The sequence below is a fragment of the Diabrotica virgifera genome, chromosome 5, assembly GCF_917563875.1.
Source record: "Diabrotica virgifera virgifera chromosome 5, PGI_DIABVI_V3a".
Classification (NCBI taxonomy): domain Eukaryota; kingdom Metazoa; phylum Arthropoda; class Insecta; order Coleoptera; family Chrysomelidae; genus Diabrotica; species Diabrotica virgifera.
In genome coordinates, this window is record NC_065447.1 from 115,726,556 (window position 1) to 115,745,918 (window position 19,363).

General features: G+C 32.6%; 1 protein-coding gene across 1 annotated transcript in view; it reads left to right on the forward strand.

Moving 5' to 3' along the window:
- Window positions 1–18,757, forward strand: part of LOC126885109 (facilitated trehalose transporter Tret1-like) — an 85,667-nt gene extending 66,910 nt beyond the window's left edge. Inside the window, exon 3 of the mRNA XM_050651536.1 lies at window positions 18,113–18,757. Coding sequence (XP_050507493.1) covers window positions 18,113–18,636 — 524 coding nt within the window. The 3' untranslated portion in view covers window positions 18,637–18,757. The remainder of the gene's footprint in view (window positions 1–18,112) is intronic.
- Window positions 18,758–19,363: the final 606 nt, after the last annotated feature.

Sequence of the window (19,363 nt, forward strand, 5' to 3'; positions counted from 1 at the left end):
AAGTAAAGACATTACTTTTGGAGGATGATGCTTCTGGAGGAGAAAAAGGAATTTTTCGTATTTTCTGTGTTAGATGTTGAATGAGATTTCTTAATGGTCGAAAGTTTTGGGTTTTTATTGTGTTAAATTGATGGGCTGTAGTAGAATGTAGCTCAGGAAAATTATTAACTTGGTATAACAGATCAAATCTATTATTAGTGACTACTTTTGCATAGCTGGGAATATCTACTAAGTTTTTTGAATCCTTTAATGTAATATTATTTGTTGCCATTGAGTTTTTAATTTTTTGTTGTTTTAAATAAACTGGACAATTTTTAGATATAGTTGAATGTTGACTGCTTTTACAAAAAGTGCAAAAAATATCTTTAGTACAGGTTTCCGTAGCATGTTCATCTGTACATCTTTGACAACGACTTTTACCACGACATTGAGACATTGTGTGCCCAAAACGTAAACATTTAAGGCATTGTACTACAGGATAGACATAAGGATCAACTACGAAATTAGGCATTCCAAATCACGTGATATAATATGGCTGCTGGATGGCGAAACTGTCATCCATAGGCGTATCCAATGTTTAAACCACTTCATATTTAATTTGCTATCACAATTTCACAAATTTCACTACACAATTAACAAAAAAACGAAACCAAACAGGATATTCTTTACAAATTTGTCAATATTCAATGTAAACATTAGATACGCCATGACCACCCCCCTTAACTATGTCTATGGGCATGTCAGTTTAGCCATCCACCGACCACCACTGACAGTTCATTGGAATCCCTAATTCCACATATTTATTTTGACATTTTGGGGAAGAGTATTACCTACAAAAGTTAAGATTATGATGTGCCTATCAACATATTCCACTGTACCATCACTATTAACTTTTTTCCGTTTCATTCTCTTGACCTAAGATACCTCCTTCATCGAAACGATATTTTCTAATATCATCGCCTCAGAGCAAAACATATCGATTATAGCATATTATGCTCCAAATAAATGAGATATGGACCATTATCAAAAATCTTATATTTGTTGTTAAAGTCATAATTAAAATTATTATTAACAGAATTATTATTAATACTAATAGAGCTATCATCTACCTGGGCGGCTCGGGGGACGGGCCGTCCGTATCAATATCCATTGTTAAATTTTACACTAAACAAATTAGACACTATAATTAACTTTTTAGAAAGTACTTAAGTTTTTTTGTGAATGCTTTTCGGAAGGTACACGTTAAAATCGACTAACCACTGTGAGAGATCACTCAAGACTAAAAAAAAGTAAATAGTGATATTTGTAGAGAATTTTAAGTACTTTAATTTCTGTTAAGTTAATAGTTTTCGATATTTATGTTAACAGACCATTTACTAAAAGTTAATAGTTTTCGAGATTAAGCAAAAAAGCGGCAAAAAGCAGAAATTTTTCGCTTTTTTCGCGATTTACTTAATGGTCCGTCACGAAATTTTGTCCGCAATCCTCATATTCGGATTCAGCAGCCCAAAATACATTTATATAATGAAAGAAATCAGAACGACCCCAAAACTTTCCTAGTCAAAACAGAATTCGATTGAATTACTAAGTATCGAAACTTAGTTTTAAAAGTGAATTAAAGGCAATTATTTATGTTTTATTTAGATTCAGAGGCAAGGCATAATGCAGACAGCCGCCAAGTGATTCTGTTGCTGCGTTAATTGTGTTACTTTTGAGTTTTTCCCAGCTTTCCTCGATGTTATCGTGTTATTTATCGAAATAACTAAAGTCCTTGTATAACTTTCATCAGTACAAATGCTCTCCCGAATGTAAATGAACACAAAACCAAATTCCCAATTTCAGAAAATCTCAAAGATAATGGAAATCCCCTTTGAGGACGCAAACAGAGACATCTAGTAAAGAAAAGAGAAAGTAGGAAGTTCTCAGTTACAGAATATATTATTAAAAATAATATAAACTAATTTACATCTAAAACCTTCCTTATTAGAACCATTCTTTATTAGCATCCTGAATCTCTGCCTTCTACCATTTACAAGGCATAGAGACGACGAAAAATATAGAGAACGGAAAGGATTCCACAATATGTACACATTACGTTTTCCTTCATCTAGGAAAAGGTACCAGAAATGACGAGCATCTGTACTGATAATGGTTATACCAGAAACAGCGGCTGTCTGCAGATTATGCCTTGCCTCTGAATCGAAATCGAACAAGGATTGCCTTTAATTCACTTCTATTTTTACTCAGATTATGAGTACTAAGAACCATTTGTTGTAGCTTTTCCTAGATGAAAGAAAACATAATGTGACGACATATTGTGGAATCCTTTCCGATTTCTATAATTTTTGTCGTCACTATGCGTTGTAAATGGTAGAAGGAAGAGATTCAGGATGCTAACAAAGAATGGTTCTAATAGGGAAATTTTAGATTTAACCCGGCACCTGCCACGTGGCTTTGCAAGGCGCCAACTGCCACGTGGGGTGCTCACAGCACCCCTTCAAAATTTTCTGTGATCTACTTACTTAAAAAATAAAATAATGTGTCGAGTAACACACGAATATAAAAAACATGTTTTATTAACTTATCAGCCACTAATATGTAATAAAAGTTAAAAAATAAAATGAGAAAGGTGTTATAAGCAAATTAGCAAGTACCAAGCCATAATAAATGAAGTCAAGTAAAATTTCTAAAAAAAATAAGATTTAGTGAGTGTAGAGTCTATATTAATAATTTAAATCAGTTATTTCAATAAAAAATGAAAATTTGACCTGTTTTTCAAAAATACAAAAAAATTTAAAACTTAAAGTGCCAGATGATGACACCCCAATTCGACTTTAGAGCTATAAGTTCAGAATGACACTAAATAACCACTTCAAACACTAACACATCCATGCTATATAATATTATAGAAAGCTACTATGACGCACAGCTCGGTTACCAAACTTGAAATACCAAATATTTGATAAACATGTGTTATGGGGTGCTGGTATCACCCCACGTGGCAGGTGCCGGGTTAACATAGTATATAATATTATTTTTAATAATGTATTCTGTATCTGAGACCTACATATCTTCTAGTTTCTTAAGTTTTTGAACTTATTTGTGAGAACGAAGGACTTTATATATTTTATATAAATATAAATAATTTATATTTATGGATGGACAGAAAACGATGGCAGTCGAAATGCGAGAAGCGAGCTATCTATCTATAAGCGAGGTTCCTACAGCTTCTGCCGCTTCTCGCATTTCGACCGCCATCGCTTTCTGTCCATCCATTCGTCTTCTTTCAGTGGCGGCTGGTGGGGTAAAATTTTGGGTAGGCCAAGCCAGCAAATTACATATAAGTATGTGTAATACATAATATGCAAATATAAATTTATTTTTATGTATAAAAATACTTAAAAGGTAACTTAAACAGATTTAGTAAAGTCTCAGAAAAACTCATTTTTATGTATCAATTATAAAACTATCGCACTATTCCAAGAAAAATTTTTAAACAATCAACCGAGATCGGCCAAACCACTAGTAATAACAGTGAAAATCGAACAATTTTTTTCGAATTTTACGAATTCTTTTTAGCTCATTTGCGCAAACGTGCACTTGCTTACAATTGTGTTGTTTGTTTAAAAATATGTTACAATTATCGGCGGGTGTAATTTCCTCAACAAAATAATCTTTTGCCTACGTTTGGAAGGGTATGTAATAATCCCACAGGTATTGTCCTCACCAAAATCGAAGTGGTTATTTCAGGTATATAGTTTTAACTAAAAGGCATGCAAGGGAATTATTTATCTGCCTACTATAAAATTACAGTAGGTACCTATAATAATAGTCCATTGTTTCACGGTTTTTGCTCTAAATTTTAAAGAACCGCTTGGTTTGACATGAAATTTGGCATACTTATAGCTTACATGTCAAAGAAAAAAAGTGATATTTTGCCGATGTGTGCTTTTGCCCTGGGGGTGACTTTCACCCCCTCTTGGGGGTGAAAAAATTTATGTCCAAAATAAGTCCGGAAATGGGTAAACTGACTAATTTTAAGTAACTTTTGTTCTATAGAGCTTTTTCGCCAAGTCAACACTTTTCGAGTTATTTGCGAGTGAATATGTTCATTTTTCAACAAAATAACCACATTTTTGGATGGTTTTTCGCAAATAACTCAAAAAGTAAGTATTTTGTCGAAAAAAACGTTCTTAGCGAAAATATAGCACATGTAAAATTTAAAAAAAAATGGCGTACGCGTTAGGTCTCTGGATCTCGTAGAACCAGAGTTATAACCAATGAAAAATAGATTCATATTCACCAAATTTCAAATAGAATATTTCGACGTGAAATATCCAAAAAATTAAGCACTTTTTGGGGAAAACCCATTAAAACTTTTTTAAAGTGTTTAAAAAAAAGGTTTATTTCTGATTTTACAAAAAGTTTCTAGCATTAAATTTAAGCAAGTTACGCTCAAAATAAAGTTGTTTCCTTTTGTTCTTGCAAAAAAAAATTCGGGAAGACCACCCCCTAATTAGCAACTTAAATGAAATTAATCGTTACCGCTCCACAAATTATTTTACTTATGTTGTGTTTATATGATCTGTAAGTTTGATCGAGTCAAAGTGCTAATTTTTGAAAAAATTTGGTTTCAAAGCAAAATTTTTAAAAATTAAAATTTTGAAAAATATGCTTTTTTTCAAAATAACTTAAAATCTTTTAGAGATACCAAAATCTCGAAAAACAAAGAAGTCAGATTTGCTTTTCTGAATATCATGTATTTTTTTGTTTTTCTGTTAGACAAAAATTGATGAACATTTTGTGTTTCTAAATTTGCATACATTCGTGATCAGTGACTCGTTCAACCCCTTTTAACTACAGCCCTTTCAATAATAAGGACTTTGAACCGATGAAACTTACAGATCATATAAACAATATATACGCGAGTCAAGACACTTGTGAAGTCGTAACGATTAAGTTCATTTAAGATACTAATTAGGGGGTGATTTTCTCGATTTTTTACCAAAACCAAAAGGCACTAACTTTATTTTGAGCGTAACTTGTTTAATTTTGATGTTGGAAATTTTTTTTATAAAACCAAATTGAAGCTTTTTTTTAAACACTTTAAACAAGTTGTAATTAATTTTCCCCGAAATGTGCTTAATTTTTGGTTATTTCACGTTAAAGTATTCCATTTGGAATTTGACGAATATGAACCTATTTTTCATTAGCTATAACTCTGCTTTTAGTAGGTGTAGAGACGTGATATATACACCATTTTTTTAAATTTTTTACAGGCTATATTTTTGCTAAAAATGTTTTTTCGACAAAATACTTACTATTTGAGTTATTTACGAAAAACCGTCTAAAAGCGTGGTTATTTTGTTGAAAAAATGAACATATTCACTGTCAAATAACTCGAAAAGTATTGACTTAGTGAAAAAACTCTATAGAGGAAAAGTTACTTAAAATTAGCCAGTTTATCCATTTTCTGTCTTTTTTGGACGAATATTTTTTCACCCCCAAAAGGGGGTGAAAACCACCCCCAGGGCAAAAGCACATATTGGCACAATATCACTTTTTTTCTTTGACTTATTAGGTATGTGTATGCCAAATTTTATGTCAATCCAAGCGGTGCTTTAAAATTTAGAGGTTTTGCAATATTTTATCGTTAAAGAACAGACTATAACTAATTAATTAATTATAGTATTTTCTTTTTAGTCACAATTGGAATTTTTGACAAAATGGAATGTTTAATAGAAAGTAATCGCGATAAACCTTTACTGGTATTTAAAAATTTATTTTTTATAAAGTGAAAGTTTTAAAAAGTAAAGAACTGTTCTGGAGATGTAATAAAACAACTGTGTGTGACTTGTAGTGCGAAATTATTTATTATTGGTGCAAATTTTACAATATCTAGAAGTAGCCTACAACATAATCATGAACCAGATAGTCAGAAGATAGATCGGAAAATTGTTTCCAACTTTTGTTAACGTAAAGCCGAAGAGAATATTACTGAAAAACCAGCAAAAATTATACGCCAAGAGCTTGCAGCTAATTTGCCTGAAACAAATCTACGATTGATGTCAGTTACACAAGAAAAAATATATTTATATAATTATCGACGAAAAATGATGCCTGGTCGACTTCCTTCCAATATTGATAAGGTTCAAGAATTTGTGAAGAAGTGTGCTTAAAAAACAACCAAGGGGGAATTTTCTCTTTATAAACTGTATCACACCGGAGTGATTCCCACAGATTGGCTCAAATCCATCTTTGTCGCAATACCTAAAAAACACAATGCGAGAAAATGCTCAGAATATCGATTAATTAGCCTAATGAGCAACACTCTTAAGATTTTCCTAAGAATACTTCACAACAGAATTAGACGCAAATGCGAAGAAGATCTCGAAGATACCCAATTTGGTTTTAGAAATGCTATGGGTAACAGGGAGGCACTTTTTGCGCTTAACATCCTATTACAAAAGTGCCGTGATCAAAGAAAAGATGTATTTGCATGTTTCGTGGACTTCGAAAAGGCATTCGATAAAGTGCAGCATGTAAAATTAATGCAAATACTGAAAAATATCGGAATAGATGACAAAGATATTCGTGTCATTAAAAATTTGTACTGGAATCAAACTGCTACGGTCAAAATTGGAGATAACTACACCGATGAAATCTCCATACAACGAGGCGTCAGACAAGGTTGCATTTTGTCACCAACATTGTTTAATGTTTACTCGGACCAGTTGTTTAAAAAGGCACTTGAGAGACGGCTATATGGAATAAAAATCAACGGAGAACTACTGAATGTGATAAGATATGCAGACGATACAGTAATTCTGTCAGATAATATTGAAGGTCTCCAAATTCTGCTTGATCGTATTCACGAGGTAGGAGAGGAAATGGGCATTAAAATAAACTCAAACAAAACCAAATTTTTAGTGTTTAGTCGTGACCCACATCCCGATGCAAAGCTTCAATTAAACGGAGTCCAAGTTGAGAAAGTTCACAAAATGACATATCTGGGAACTGTGATAACGGACCAACTAGATCCAGACATAGAAATAAAACGTAGAATAGCAATGACTAAAACTACTTTTACGAAAATGAAGTCATTTCTTTGCAATAATCATCTCAGTTTAGAACTAAGACAAAGAATGCTCAAGCGCTATGTTTGGTCCGTACTTTTGTATAGTGCAGAAGTGTGGACGCTAAAAGTATCGATTATGAACAGAATTGAAGCATTGGAAATGTGGATTCATAGACGGATACTGAAGATACCCTGGACAGCAAGAAAAACTAATGAAGAAGTTCTAAGGAAGGTCAACAAAGATAGAGAACTGCTAAAGACTGTTAAACATCGAAAAATGTCTTATCTGGGATATATAGTGAGGGGAAGTCGATATAAAATATTAAAACTAATCCTTAAAGGCAAAATAGAGGGCCGTAGAGGTGTAGGAAGAAAACAAGTTTCTTGGTTAAAAAACATTCGTGAATGGACTCGGATATCAAATGCAGGACAACTATTCCATATTGCAGAAGATCGAGAAGCCTTCGCAATGGTGATTGCCAACGTCGGATAATTCTGATATGACACGTGAAGAAGAAGAAGAAACTGTATCAAAAGTAAGATAATTGTGAAACAAATATAAGACTTTTAGCAACATTGAATTTTATATATATGGATGGCACATTTTCTTACTGCACCAGATATTATTTGCAATTATTCACTATTCATGGGCTAATTAATGGGCATTATATTTCTTTATTATACTGTGTACTGCCAAACAAAAAAAAAAGAAACTTACAACAATCGGTTTTATTTTTGTTAAAATCAGAAATTATTAAAGCTCTCAAAATTGAGTAGTAAAATTTTTGTAGATTTTGAAAAAGCTATATACAGGGTGTCCAGAGACTCTACCGACAAACGAAGACAGGAGATTCTTCAGATAATTTTAAGACAATTTAGCTCAATTCACCTTGTCCGAAAATGCTTCCTAAGGGAGCTGGAGCTCTTTGAAAATGGAGTATTGTAATTAGTTTTTCTTAAATACCTCCAGAACGCTTTAATTTAGAAAAACGAAAATCGGTACGTATATTTATCTTCCAGAGATAAATCGATTCCAACCATTGCGAATTTCTCTTACTGATCATAGGCGTGTATTTTGGACAGGGCAACAGTTATTTTATCACATAACTTTTTTCTCTTTAACTTTTAAGCATTTTTGACACTCGTTTATTAAATTGTAAGGTATTCCAGTACTAAAAGGTACTCTTGCTTTAAGTCGGTAGGACAAACGGATTTCTAGAAAAATCGATTTGAAAAATTTTCGCTTTTATAATTTGAAAAAAAAATTTAAAAAAATTTAAAAAAAACACTGTGTATTTTACCAACTTATAGCAAGAGTAACTTTTAGTACCAGAATACCTCATAACTTAATAATCTAGAGTCAAAAATGCTTAAAAATTAAAGACAAAAATGTTATGCGATAAAATAACCGTTGACCTACCCAAAACAGACTCATATGACCCGTACTAGAAATTTGCAATAAATTAAATCGAGTCATCTCTGAAATATAAATAAACGTACCCGTTCTCGGATTTCTAAATAGTTTTTTTTTATTTTTTTTTTGAAATTAAAGAAAAGAAAAATTTTCAAATCGATTTTTTTAGAAAACGGTGTATTCTATCGACTTAAAAGAAGAGTACCTTTTAGTTGTAAAATATCTCACAATTTAATAATCCAGAGTCAAAAATGCTTAAAAATTAGAGATAAAAAAGTCATGCAATAAAATAACTCTTGCCCTACCCAAAGCGGACGCCTATGACCGGTACTAGAAATTCGCAATGCATGGAGTCGATTTATCTCTGGAAGGTAAATATGTGTTCCAATTTTCGTTTTGCTTAATAGAAGCGTTCTGGAGTTATTCAAGAAAAACTAATTACAAGAAGCCACCTTCAAAGAGCTCTAGCTCCATTTTCGGACTACGTGATTTGGGTTAAAATCTCTTAAAATTATCTGGTTGTAGATTTCACCTACACCAAGCTTGTAGTATGTGGTATAGAAAAATTCAGTCTCTTAACATCAGAATATACGAATGATTCTGAAGTAGGCAAGTAGCTCAAACATACTTTTTGCCTTACATACATAAAACCAGAAGACGTATCAGATTGTGTTTTGTTTGATTTAATGTCATGCAAACCAGAAAATGAAATTTTAGATAGATGCGCTGTGTATTTAATTGAAACTTATACAGACGAATACGAAAATGTCATATTCTCCCCATATTTGTGGGCAGAGGCAAGTTCTTCTGTTATTCCTATTACGAATGCTTGCGAATCTTTTCATTCGCATTTCAATTCCTCGTTTTATAATACGCATCCATCCATATTATATTTCCTTAGAAAAAGTTAAAGAATATCAAGTAGAAAAATATGTTAAAATTTAAAATTTGCATATTGCAAAACCTATCAAAGGTAAACAAGTAAAACTGTAATTGAAAAATGTAGAAAATTTAATAATACGGTATCAATCTAATCAAATGACTAGAATGGATTTTGTAAAGTGTGTCTCTTATTATAAGTAGTAAATGTTAAATAATAATTTATACGTTTTACATAATATTTATTATCTATGTATATTATAAAATATTATTATAATGTAAGGAAATTAATGTCTTGTATTCGGATTTCGGATGCTTTCATAATAAACATTCTTAAATTACTTACATCTATATTTTTATTTTATTATATACCTCAGTGGGTTGGTGAGGAAAATACCTATTAGATTAATACGAACCCTTAAATTTGGTGAAGAAAATACCTGTCAGATTATATAGTTTTACTTGTTGGTGAGGAATTTAGCTCCGCCCACAATTATAGATTATGTTACTTATTTTTTTATCAAAATTTAAAAGAAAATTTATATTAGAATTCGATAGTTATGTTTAAAGTGGCAACGAGGCTGGGCGAAGGCCAGTTCGATTCGGGCCTAACTATACACCAAGCATAACACCACAAATAAAATCATTGTCCGGCAAGCTGCTTAACTTCAAACGCTTTTTGTACGGAGATCTTATGTGAGCTAGGTCGGGCTGGTGCGAGCGGGCCTATTAATGATATTTAAAATGCCTGAATACGATTCGATGCTTTCTGTGATAATATAATAACAGTTGTTTTAACGGACGCTGATGTATTGAGTGATTTAGTACATTTAAAAGTTATTTACATGCTTTAAATAATTTTTGAATATATCTTTTTCAATTTTAAAGCTCTTAAAATTATTGGGTAGGCCCGGCCTATCCTGCCTACTCCCAAAAGCCGCCACTGTCTTCTTTGATAGCTCTATCTCTCATTATGTGCCGTAGGTTTTCTTCCCAGGCAACTGAAGGCCTTCCCCTTCTTTCTCTTTGTTGTGGTATGTAATTTAAAGCTTTCTTTGGCAATCTGTCTCCATTCTCCGTTTCACGTGACCATACCAAACTAGTTGTCTCGTTTCAATTCTGTCTACACTGGAATATACAATATTTTCTTCCTTCTAATATCTTCATTCCTGATGTGATCCCTTTTATATACCACACGCTTTTCTTAGAGAATCCATTTTTACCACTTCTATTATTCTTCTATCTTTTTCGTTATCTGCCAAACTTCTGCTCCATAAATCATCATAGCCTCTATCAAGGTTCAATATATTGTCAATTTCGTTGTTTGTCTTATATCTATAGACCATAGTAGAGAGCTTAGCATGTTTGCCGCTTTTTTGCCCTGCTGCGTTCTGTTTTTGATCTCTCTTTTGGTAAGTTGTTTTCGCTAATCTTTTTTTCTTGAGACATTTTGCTGCAGTTGCCTACACGAAAGTTTGTTATTTCCTGACTGCGAATTTTTAAGTAAAAACTTTTTTAATTCCTGGGTTTGTCATTAGTTTCTAAATAAAACACTTTATTATTGCTTAGTCGTTTCGGCTATCTTTGTCTCATTTTCAATAAAGACTTTAGTTATTTCGATAAATAACACTGTAACATCGAGGAAAGCTGGGAAAAACTCAAAAGTAACATAATTAACGCAGCAACAGAATCACTTGGAGAGAGGAAAGTAACGAAATATATCAAAATAGAAAACCCCATGGTTTCGAGAGGAAGTGAAGATAAAATGTGAAGAGAAGAAAAAAGCCTTTTTACAATACAGACCAAACAAACGCAACAGGCATACAACCACTATAAACGAATTAGAAACGAAACGAACAATTTAGTCAGACAAACAAAAAGGGAATACTGGGAGAGCTTCTCAAAACATATGGAACAAGACTTCTACGGAACACAAAAGAAAATATGGAGAATGATTAGAGGACAAAGAAAAGAGATGAACGAACTAATAAAAACAAAACACTTTCAGAAGGAAACACGGGCAAACTATTTTCGATCTCTGTTTGCTAAAGGTGATCACAACGGACCACCAAAACCTAAAGTGACAACAAACGAAGAAGTAAACATTGAAGAAGCAGAGGTAAAGGAAGCATTACGGAAATTAAAAAATAGAAAACCACCAGGAGAGGACAGAATAGCGAATGAACTCCAAAAATACTGTACTATATTTTAACAATTTTCAGATAATTTCAAATATCATAAAATTAATTCGCTGTAATAATATCAAGAATAAAAAACCGTTAAACGCCGTAAAAATGAGTGGCGCATACAGTATACCAGATTCAAAAGGGCTGATATGAGTATTACGTGGCGCGAAAATGTATTTTCATTTTGATGGAAAATAAAATTTTAGTTTTATTTTGAAAGACTTTTCCATAATATTTGCTAAATTTGAAATAAAACGTGCCACAAAAGAGTAACTTTGATACAGTTTGCATTTTGAGGATCTTTTGTGGCGCGTTTAACTTCAAATTTAGCAAATATTATGGAAAAAATCTTTCAGAATAAAACTAGAATTTTATTTTTCATCAAAATGAAAATACATTTTCGCGCCACGTAATACTCATATCAGCTCTTTTGTAGCTGGAATGTTGTATGCGCCACTCATTTTTATGGCGTTTAGCGGTTTTTAATTCTTGTATCAGGAATTTTCAAAGTTTTTTATAAATTAAATGTATGAAGTTGAATGTAATGTTTCTCGATTACACGTTGAGCGTTATAAATGGTCGCCTTTGTCGCATTCTCTTCCAAATGATCTAGTAGTTACGACACCAGACTAGTGATAAGACAATCCGAGTTCATATCCCAGCCATCCTAATAATTATGCCCGGCAAATGAACTTAGGTTGCATGATCAATCTTAGCGTCGTAGCCACTACAACTACATAAACCATTTCAGCGATAATGGTTAAATGAGTCAGAAAATCATTAAACATGAGTTTGAAATGTATTGAAAAGTATGATAACTGAAGGTATTACAGGAATTATTGAACTTAAAAACCGTTTTTCCCATAAGAAATAGATTTGATCATATTTATGAAGCCTATAACTTAAAAATTCGAATTTTTCCAGATGTGCGGTATACACCATTAGACGTGTCTAGAGTCCTCCTACAAACTTTCAGTTACTGGCGTAATTCATAGGTTGAAATTTTGAGTAATTGTCAAAAAACCAAAATTTTCAAAGTTTAGTTTTTAGTTTTTGAGTTTTTCGGCTATACTGAGCTGTGTGTATGTCTGATCCTAACCACTTAGGCACCATTTGAAAGCTTAACTCAACGCTATTGATTTAGTGTATTTGCGATTTCCCTGTGTCTTATTGAATCTAAGATATATACGTCCAAAAATTATGCAAATTTGTATCTACCAAGCCCTATAGCTGGCTTATGGGTGGTCAAAAGTCAAAAACTATACCGGTTCTGAATCGGCCCTGACCCGCTCTTGAAACACAGAAAAAAAATTCAGATCGGTGTAACTTTTCTACACACATACATACACAAAAACATTTCCCCTTTTTAAATAAAAATTTAGTCATACTTCTGAGATCGGTAACTTTTGAATGGTATAACCGATTTTCAAAATTAGACATGCGTTGGAAAAGTATCAATGCTATCAGAACCCGCAAAAGTCGGACTTAAATTATTGAAATCTTTGGGAGTTTTGGGGACGAGAACGAAAAACAGACCCTAAATGGGAAGGGCCGTAAAATACACACCCTTGGACTAAAATGGAGATTTGACATATGGATGGGCGAGTCTTTTCCTAAACTTTAAGATGGGATTTGGTCCGATTTTCAATTCAGTCAAAAAAATCTAAAATTTCGTGTATAATATAGTGTCGCATGTACGGGTATTGTGAGCCACTGACAAGAACTGCCGTTCTCTGGTAAAATATTAGTAAACAATTAAGCATGCCGAATGTTGTAAGTAGTCTTGTAAACAAAACTTACACATGTAGGTATTGGTGCAAGATTGTATCTCTGTATATTATTATTGACATAATAGTCTTGACATACCTATACGGAAGTATCAAAAACATGTAATCAGTAAGTATTGATACACAGAGATATTTAGGGCAGATAATGTTGAAGTTACTTTAGAGAGTGCCACCTGGAAGAGAGTACGTTCACTCCGTCGTCAACTGGGTACCAGACACCAGTAATAAATGTACTTACTAAAATAATAATGTACTAATGGGAAATATAGTGTCTTCCAGTTAATTAACGCCATCACCATTAACAACTATCAAAACTAATCCAAAAAACAATAGAACAAAACAAAATATCACAAGAATGTAGATCAAGCATGCTAATACCTCCCTTCAAAAAGGGAGAAAAATCGGACCCAGAGAACTACAGAGGAATGCATTTATTAAACACAACACTAAAATTAACGACCAAAGTGATAACAAACAAACTGAATACAATTATAACATTAGCAGAAGAACAACAAAGTTTTAGGTCGGGAAGATCATGCACCGACGCTATATTTATAATGAGGCAGGTACAAGAGAAATCGATAGAATACAACAAACTGGCATACTTATGTTTCGTCGAACTTAAAAAGGCATTTGTCATGATAAAATTAAAAGACGTTATCCGCTTATTGTACGCAAGAGAGGTACCTCTAGGAATAATTAAAATGATCGAAAATATCTACTAGAACAACACAATAAAAGTAAATGTAGACGAAAAACTAACTAACCCAATTGAAGCTGGCAATGGGATACGACAGGGAGACTCCCTGAGTCCTCTATTGTTCAACCTGATCATGGATGAAATAATAAAAAAATTAAGAACAAAAAAAGAATACCAAATAGGAGAAAAACATCTTAAACTAATCTGCTAGGCAGACGACGCAATACTAATCTGTCACATTGAAGATGATTTACAACGTATGCTGCACCAATTTAATATAACCGCTAGAAAATTTAACATGTCAATTTTCCCAAAAAAAGACTAAATGCATGGTTATAACAGCACATATAATAAGGTGTAAATTAGAGCTGGAGGGCCAGATAATAGAACAAGTCATGGAGTTTAAATATCTAGGAATCACACTATCTAGCTACAGAAAGCTCGAAACCGTAAGTGGAAGATCAGATGAATAAGAAAACAGAGCCGCAGGCTGCCTGAATGACACAATATGGAGAAATAAAAATATCGGAAAAGAAGGCAGAATTTACAAAACAGTCATCAGACCAATAATGACATAAGCGGCAGAAACACGACCTGATACTGAAAGGACAAAAGAATGCTAGAAACAACAGATATGAAAACACTTCAAAAAATCGATGATAAGACACTATGGGATATAGTCTATGGCTTTTGTAGTCTTCATATGATTCATTCGTTTTTTCTGACATATTTTAGGAAAGCTTTCTTTTTTTGGTGACATTTTTGGTGACGTTAAAAGGTAATCGTAATAAAGGCGTAATTATTTGTAGATGTGTTTGCCGATAATTTTTTCTGGGTAAAAGATACGTTTCAATTTAACATGCCTAATAGACTATTGATTTTATTCAAAATAAGAGAGCTAAAAGGAACTACAACGTTAACGGGATTTTATTGTCTCATATGATCAATGGACCTCTAAATTTGAAAAAATTGCGCAGTGCTACAGTTTAAAGGGTTGCGTTTTTGAGAAAAGAGTGAAATAATCCCTAGGCACAGGTGCATTAGGGTGAGTTCTATGTACTTTTGGTACAAACACGTCTACAGAAAAATTGTTCCAGGTTAAATTTACTATCGAAGTGTCACCTTCTAAAGTCGAAAATATTCTTTTTACAAAAATATATTAGAAAAAGCAAAGAAAAAACACGAAAGAAATCAATTTTATTTTTTGCCCCACAACTTTTTTTCACGAGAATATAGGTATAGGGATTGAGTAGAAGTCTTTAAGATTTATAATTTCCAAAATATGATTTTTCAAAGTTCGCCACTTACAGCATTTTTGGTTCATTTCTAGTATTTCGCAAACATTGTTCTGTAACTTTTTCCTCCGCAGTTTTAGGTATATGCAATGGCATATTTAGTAGGAAGAGAATCAATTATTGTCGTTAAAATTGTATATTACAGAAGGCTGTATGAATATTTATAAGCAAAATATAGTTTTTCAAAATTTTATAATTTTAACGATTTTTGATATGTTTTGCGATTATTTTTAAATCTCTCATTATAACATAAAATAAAGCTTACTTTCTTTGCTTAAAAATGATGTATTGTAAAAAATTGTAGGTCTCGGCTGCTGCGGCCATTGACACAAGGGACTTTATTACAATAACAATAAATAATTAAGTTAAATTTACAGTAGAGGGTATACTTTACAATGTTTTAGGAACTCTATCACATTACACATTTTGTTTTTAGAGTTTAAAATATTACACAAATTTCCATGGATACCATGTAAGTGCTGTACACTTAGTCGAGTGTTGCAGTGTTAGCAGTTTGGAGGTTCTTCGGGAAGCATCAAGTATCCATGTGTTAGGCGGGCGTGCCCAATTCTGAGCCTTTTGATGATGGTCTTCGGGTTTCTTTCCATTTTTACCAGTCTAGGTCCTAAAATGCTTGGTTGGATGAAAATTTTTATTATTAATTTTATGAAAAAACATTATTCTTCAAAAAATACTCTGCATAGGCTAAAACCTAAGGTCCAATCATCAGATATCAAATTTTATCAGTAGTATACGAGGTATGTTTCATCTTGTCCAATTAACTGAACTTACACTCACAGATGACATAGACATCATAGGTAGGTCCACAGAATCTCTAACTGAAGCATTTCGGTCGTTAAGAGCATCTGCACAGAGAATGGGCCTAAATATAAATGTTCAAAAGACCAAATATATGTGTTGCACTAGGTCAAGCAACCCAACACCTACAAGCATAATAATTGATGACCTAGAACTGGAAGGTGTAGACACCTTCATATACTTAGGCTCGCTGCTCATTAAAGATAACAATGTCAGTGAAGAAATTAAAAGAAGAATAGTACTCGCCAATAACTGTTACTATGGCTTAAGAAGACAGATGGCCTCAAAAATGCCTAGAACAATTAAACTGACTGTATACAAAACGCTAATAAGACCAGTGCTAATATATGGTTCAGAAACTTGGTCACCTAAACAGAATGGCCAAGAACTGCTCAAACGTTTCGAGCGAAAAATACTAAGACGAATATATGGAGGCATAAAAGAACAAGGTTTGTGGCGCAGGCGTTACAACTTTGAGTTGTATAGAAGTTTTGGAGAACCTGACGTTGTAAAATTCATTAAGGTAGCACGCCTTAGATGGATAGGCCATGTAATTAGCCGAGTCAGAAAAGTTTTTGACCGAAGAGGGCCGATAGGACAACGAACAAGAGGAAGACCGAGACTTAGGTACCAGGACAACCTAGAAAATGATTTGAGATCTATTGGAATTAGAGCATGGAGAAGAGTTGCCAGAGACAGGGTCGAATGGAGGATTGTTCTGAAGAAGGCTTTGGCTTTTAAAGAGCTGTAACGCCACTGATGATGATGATGATGCTAGGTATGTTAAAAAATATGAATTTCGCTTAAGAGTAAAGTACCTTTATATTTCACAATATGGAAAAGAGTTATTAAGAAGAGATATTTGGAATTAAAAACTATGTTATAGTATGAAATTGTATTCTTCTAACTGAAAAAGGAAAAAATTTCAAAATTTTTCTTAAAGTACGGATACCCTTTGATATCATATTGATATCTTGTTTAGAAATAGTTCTAGAATTTTTTACATTAGGTACACCACTTAAAGTAAAGAAATTAAGCTTTCTTTTTTATTTGGCAATGTATGTATATACCTAAATGTACAAGAAAAAAAGTTATAATGAGAAATTTAAAAAATAATCGTAAAATATATCAAGAATCATTAAAAGTATAAAATTTTAAAAAACCATAACTTGCTTAAAAATAGTCAGACAACCTTATACGATAGACCAATTTAATAGTAATTAACTTCTCTTCCTACTAAATGGACCATTGCATATAACTATAAACGCGTAGAAAAAAGTTACAGAACAATGTTTGCGAAATAATGGGAAAAATGACCCAAAAATGCTGTGAGCGGCAAATTTTGAAAAATCATATTTCGGAAACTATAAATCCTAGAGACTTCTACCAAACGCCTTGTTAAAGACAAAGGATGGATGTTTTTTTTTGTGAAGCAGTGCCTATACCTATATTCCCGTGGAAAAAATTTATGGGGCAAAAAACAAAATTGCTGTTTTTTTGCTGTTATTTCGTGTACTTTCTTTGCTGTTTTTTTGAATATATTTTTGTAAAAAAAATATTTTTGAATTTAAATGGTGTTATTTCGATAGTAAATTTAATCTGAAACACTTTTTGTGTAAACGTGTTTGTACCAAAAGTGCATAGAACTCACCTTAATGCAATCTGTGCCTAGCGACTAATTCACTCCTTTCTCAAAAACGCACCCCTTTAAATGAGCACTCCGCGGTTTTTTCATATTTAGAGGTCCATTAATCATATGAAACAATAAAGTCCCGTTAACGTTGTAGTTCTTTTCTAAAATACATAATCAATAGTCTATAGTAGTTACCTATTACCGGAGCCAACTATTCACAAATTGTTGAATAAAATATTATATTACTTTTCTAAAATAAAAAAAAGTTCTTGTTATATCAATAGGTATACATAGGTACTAATTATTAAATTTGCTTTTTAGGTGCTGTCCATTTATTAGGATCCTTTGTGATACTGTTTATTATTGACAAATATGGAAGGAAATTACCGCTTATAGTCTCTGTTATATTGATGTCTGTCTTATATATATTTTTGTTTGTTCTTGTACTAATGGACAGACATGGTATTCATAACTATATATCTCCATACTTATTATCTGCAGTATCGATATTATCATATTTAGCAGTAGATATTGGAGTTGGTCCAATACCATTCGTTTTATTGGGAGAGCTTTTTCCATTAAGAAACAAAATGATGTGTGCTGGCATATCGATGGCTCTTCATTTCATTTTGACATTATTGTTGCCAATCATAATGATAGGGATCAATCATTCAGGGCCCGGACCATACATTAATATTATAATTTCAATAGCTGTTGCTATTTCGTTAGTTATTTTAGTAAAATATTATTATCCTGAAACCAAAGACAAAAGTTTGAATGAAATTCAAGTAGAGATTAATAAGAATTCACCTCCTAGTAATAACTCCCCAATTTTGACAAAGTAAATTTTTTCCACATTTTATAAAAAATTAAATTATACATACAAAAATATAAAAACGTGGACATGGAATTAACAGCCATACAATTGTAATCGTTGTATATTCAGAAATAAAATATTTTATTGTATTTGTTGATTATTAGTTACCATTCTTTGTCGAAGCCACTACCGACATATTTCTACTAGTTATGGTCCTCCAAGATCCATGAAATCGTAATAAACTAAAAAAAAACTATTTTTACTCAAAAAGTTGTTCCAACATGGGTTGCAAATAGGCAATTGACAGATTTTACACTGGATAGAAGTTTTCCTATTCTTGTTGGTGAGGCATATAGCAAGCACATCTTTTTGTTTTGCTTTTTGCAGGTGATGCTTGAGGTTGCAAAGAAACAGGATTTGTGACTTCCAGTAGTTCAGCAAATGCATGATCATGACTAAATCAGCACATTAAAACATCCAATTGTCTATTGAAGATACTGTATTTGAGAGTGTGGATTACTGCAAATACTTATGATCATGGATAACATCAAATGTATACCAAACCAAAGAAATTAAGTCACCTATTGAAATAGCACGTGCATCATTCATTAAACTTAAAAAGTTTCTTTGTTGTCAGGATATAAGGTTAGAACTCCGCCTAATCCAGTGTTCTCTCTGTCCTCTGGTCTGATTTCAATCTGATGGTACCCTCTGGCTAAGTCAATGGTTGTGTACCACTTGTTTTTCAACCGATC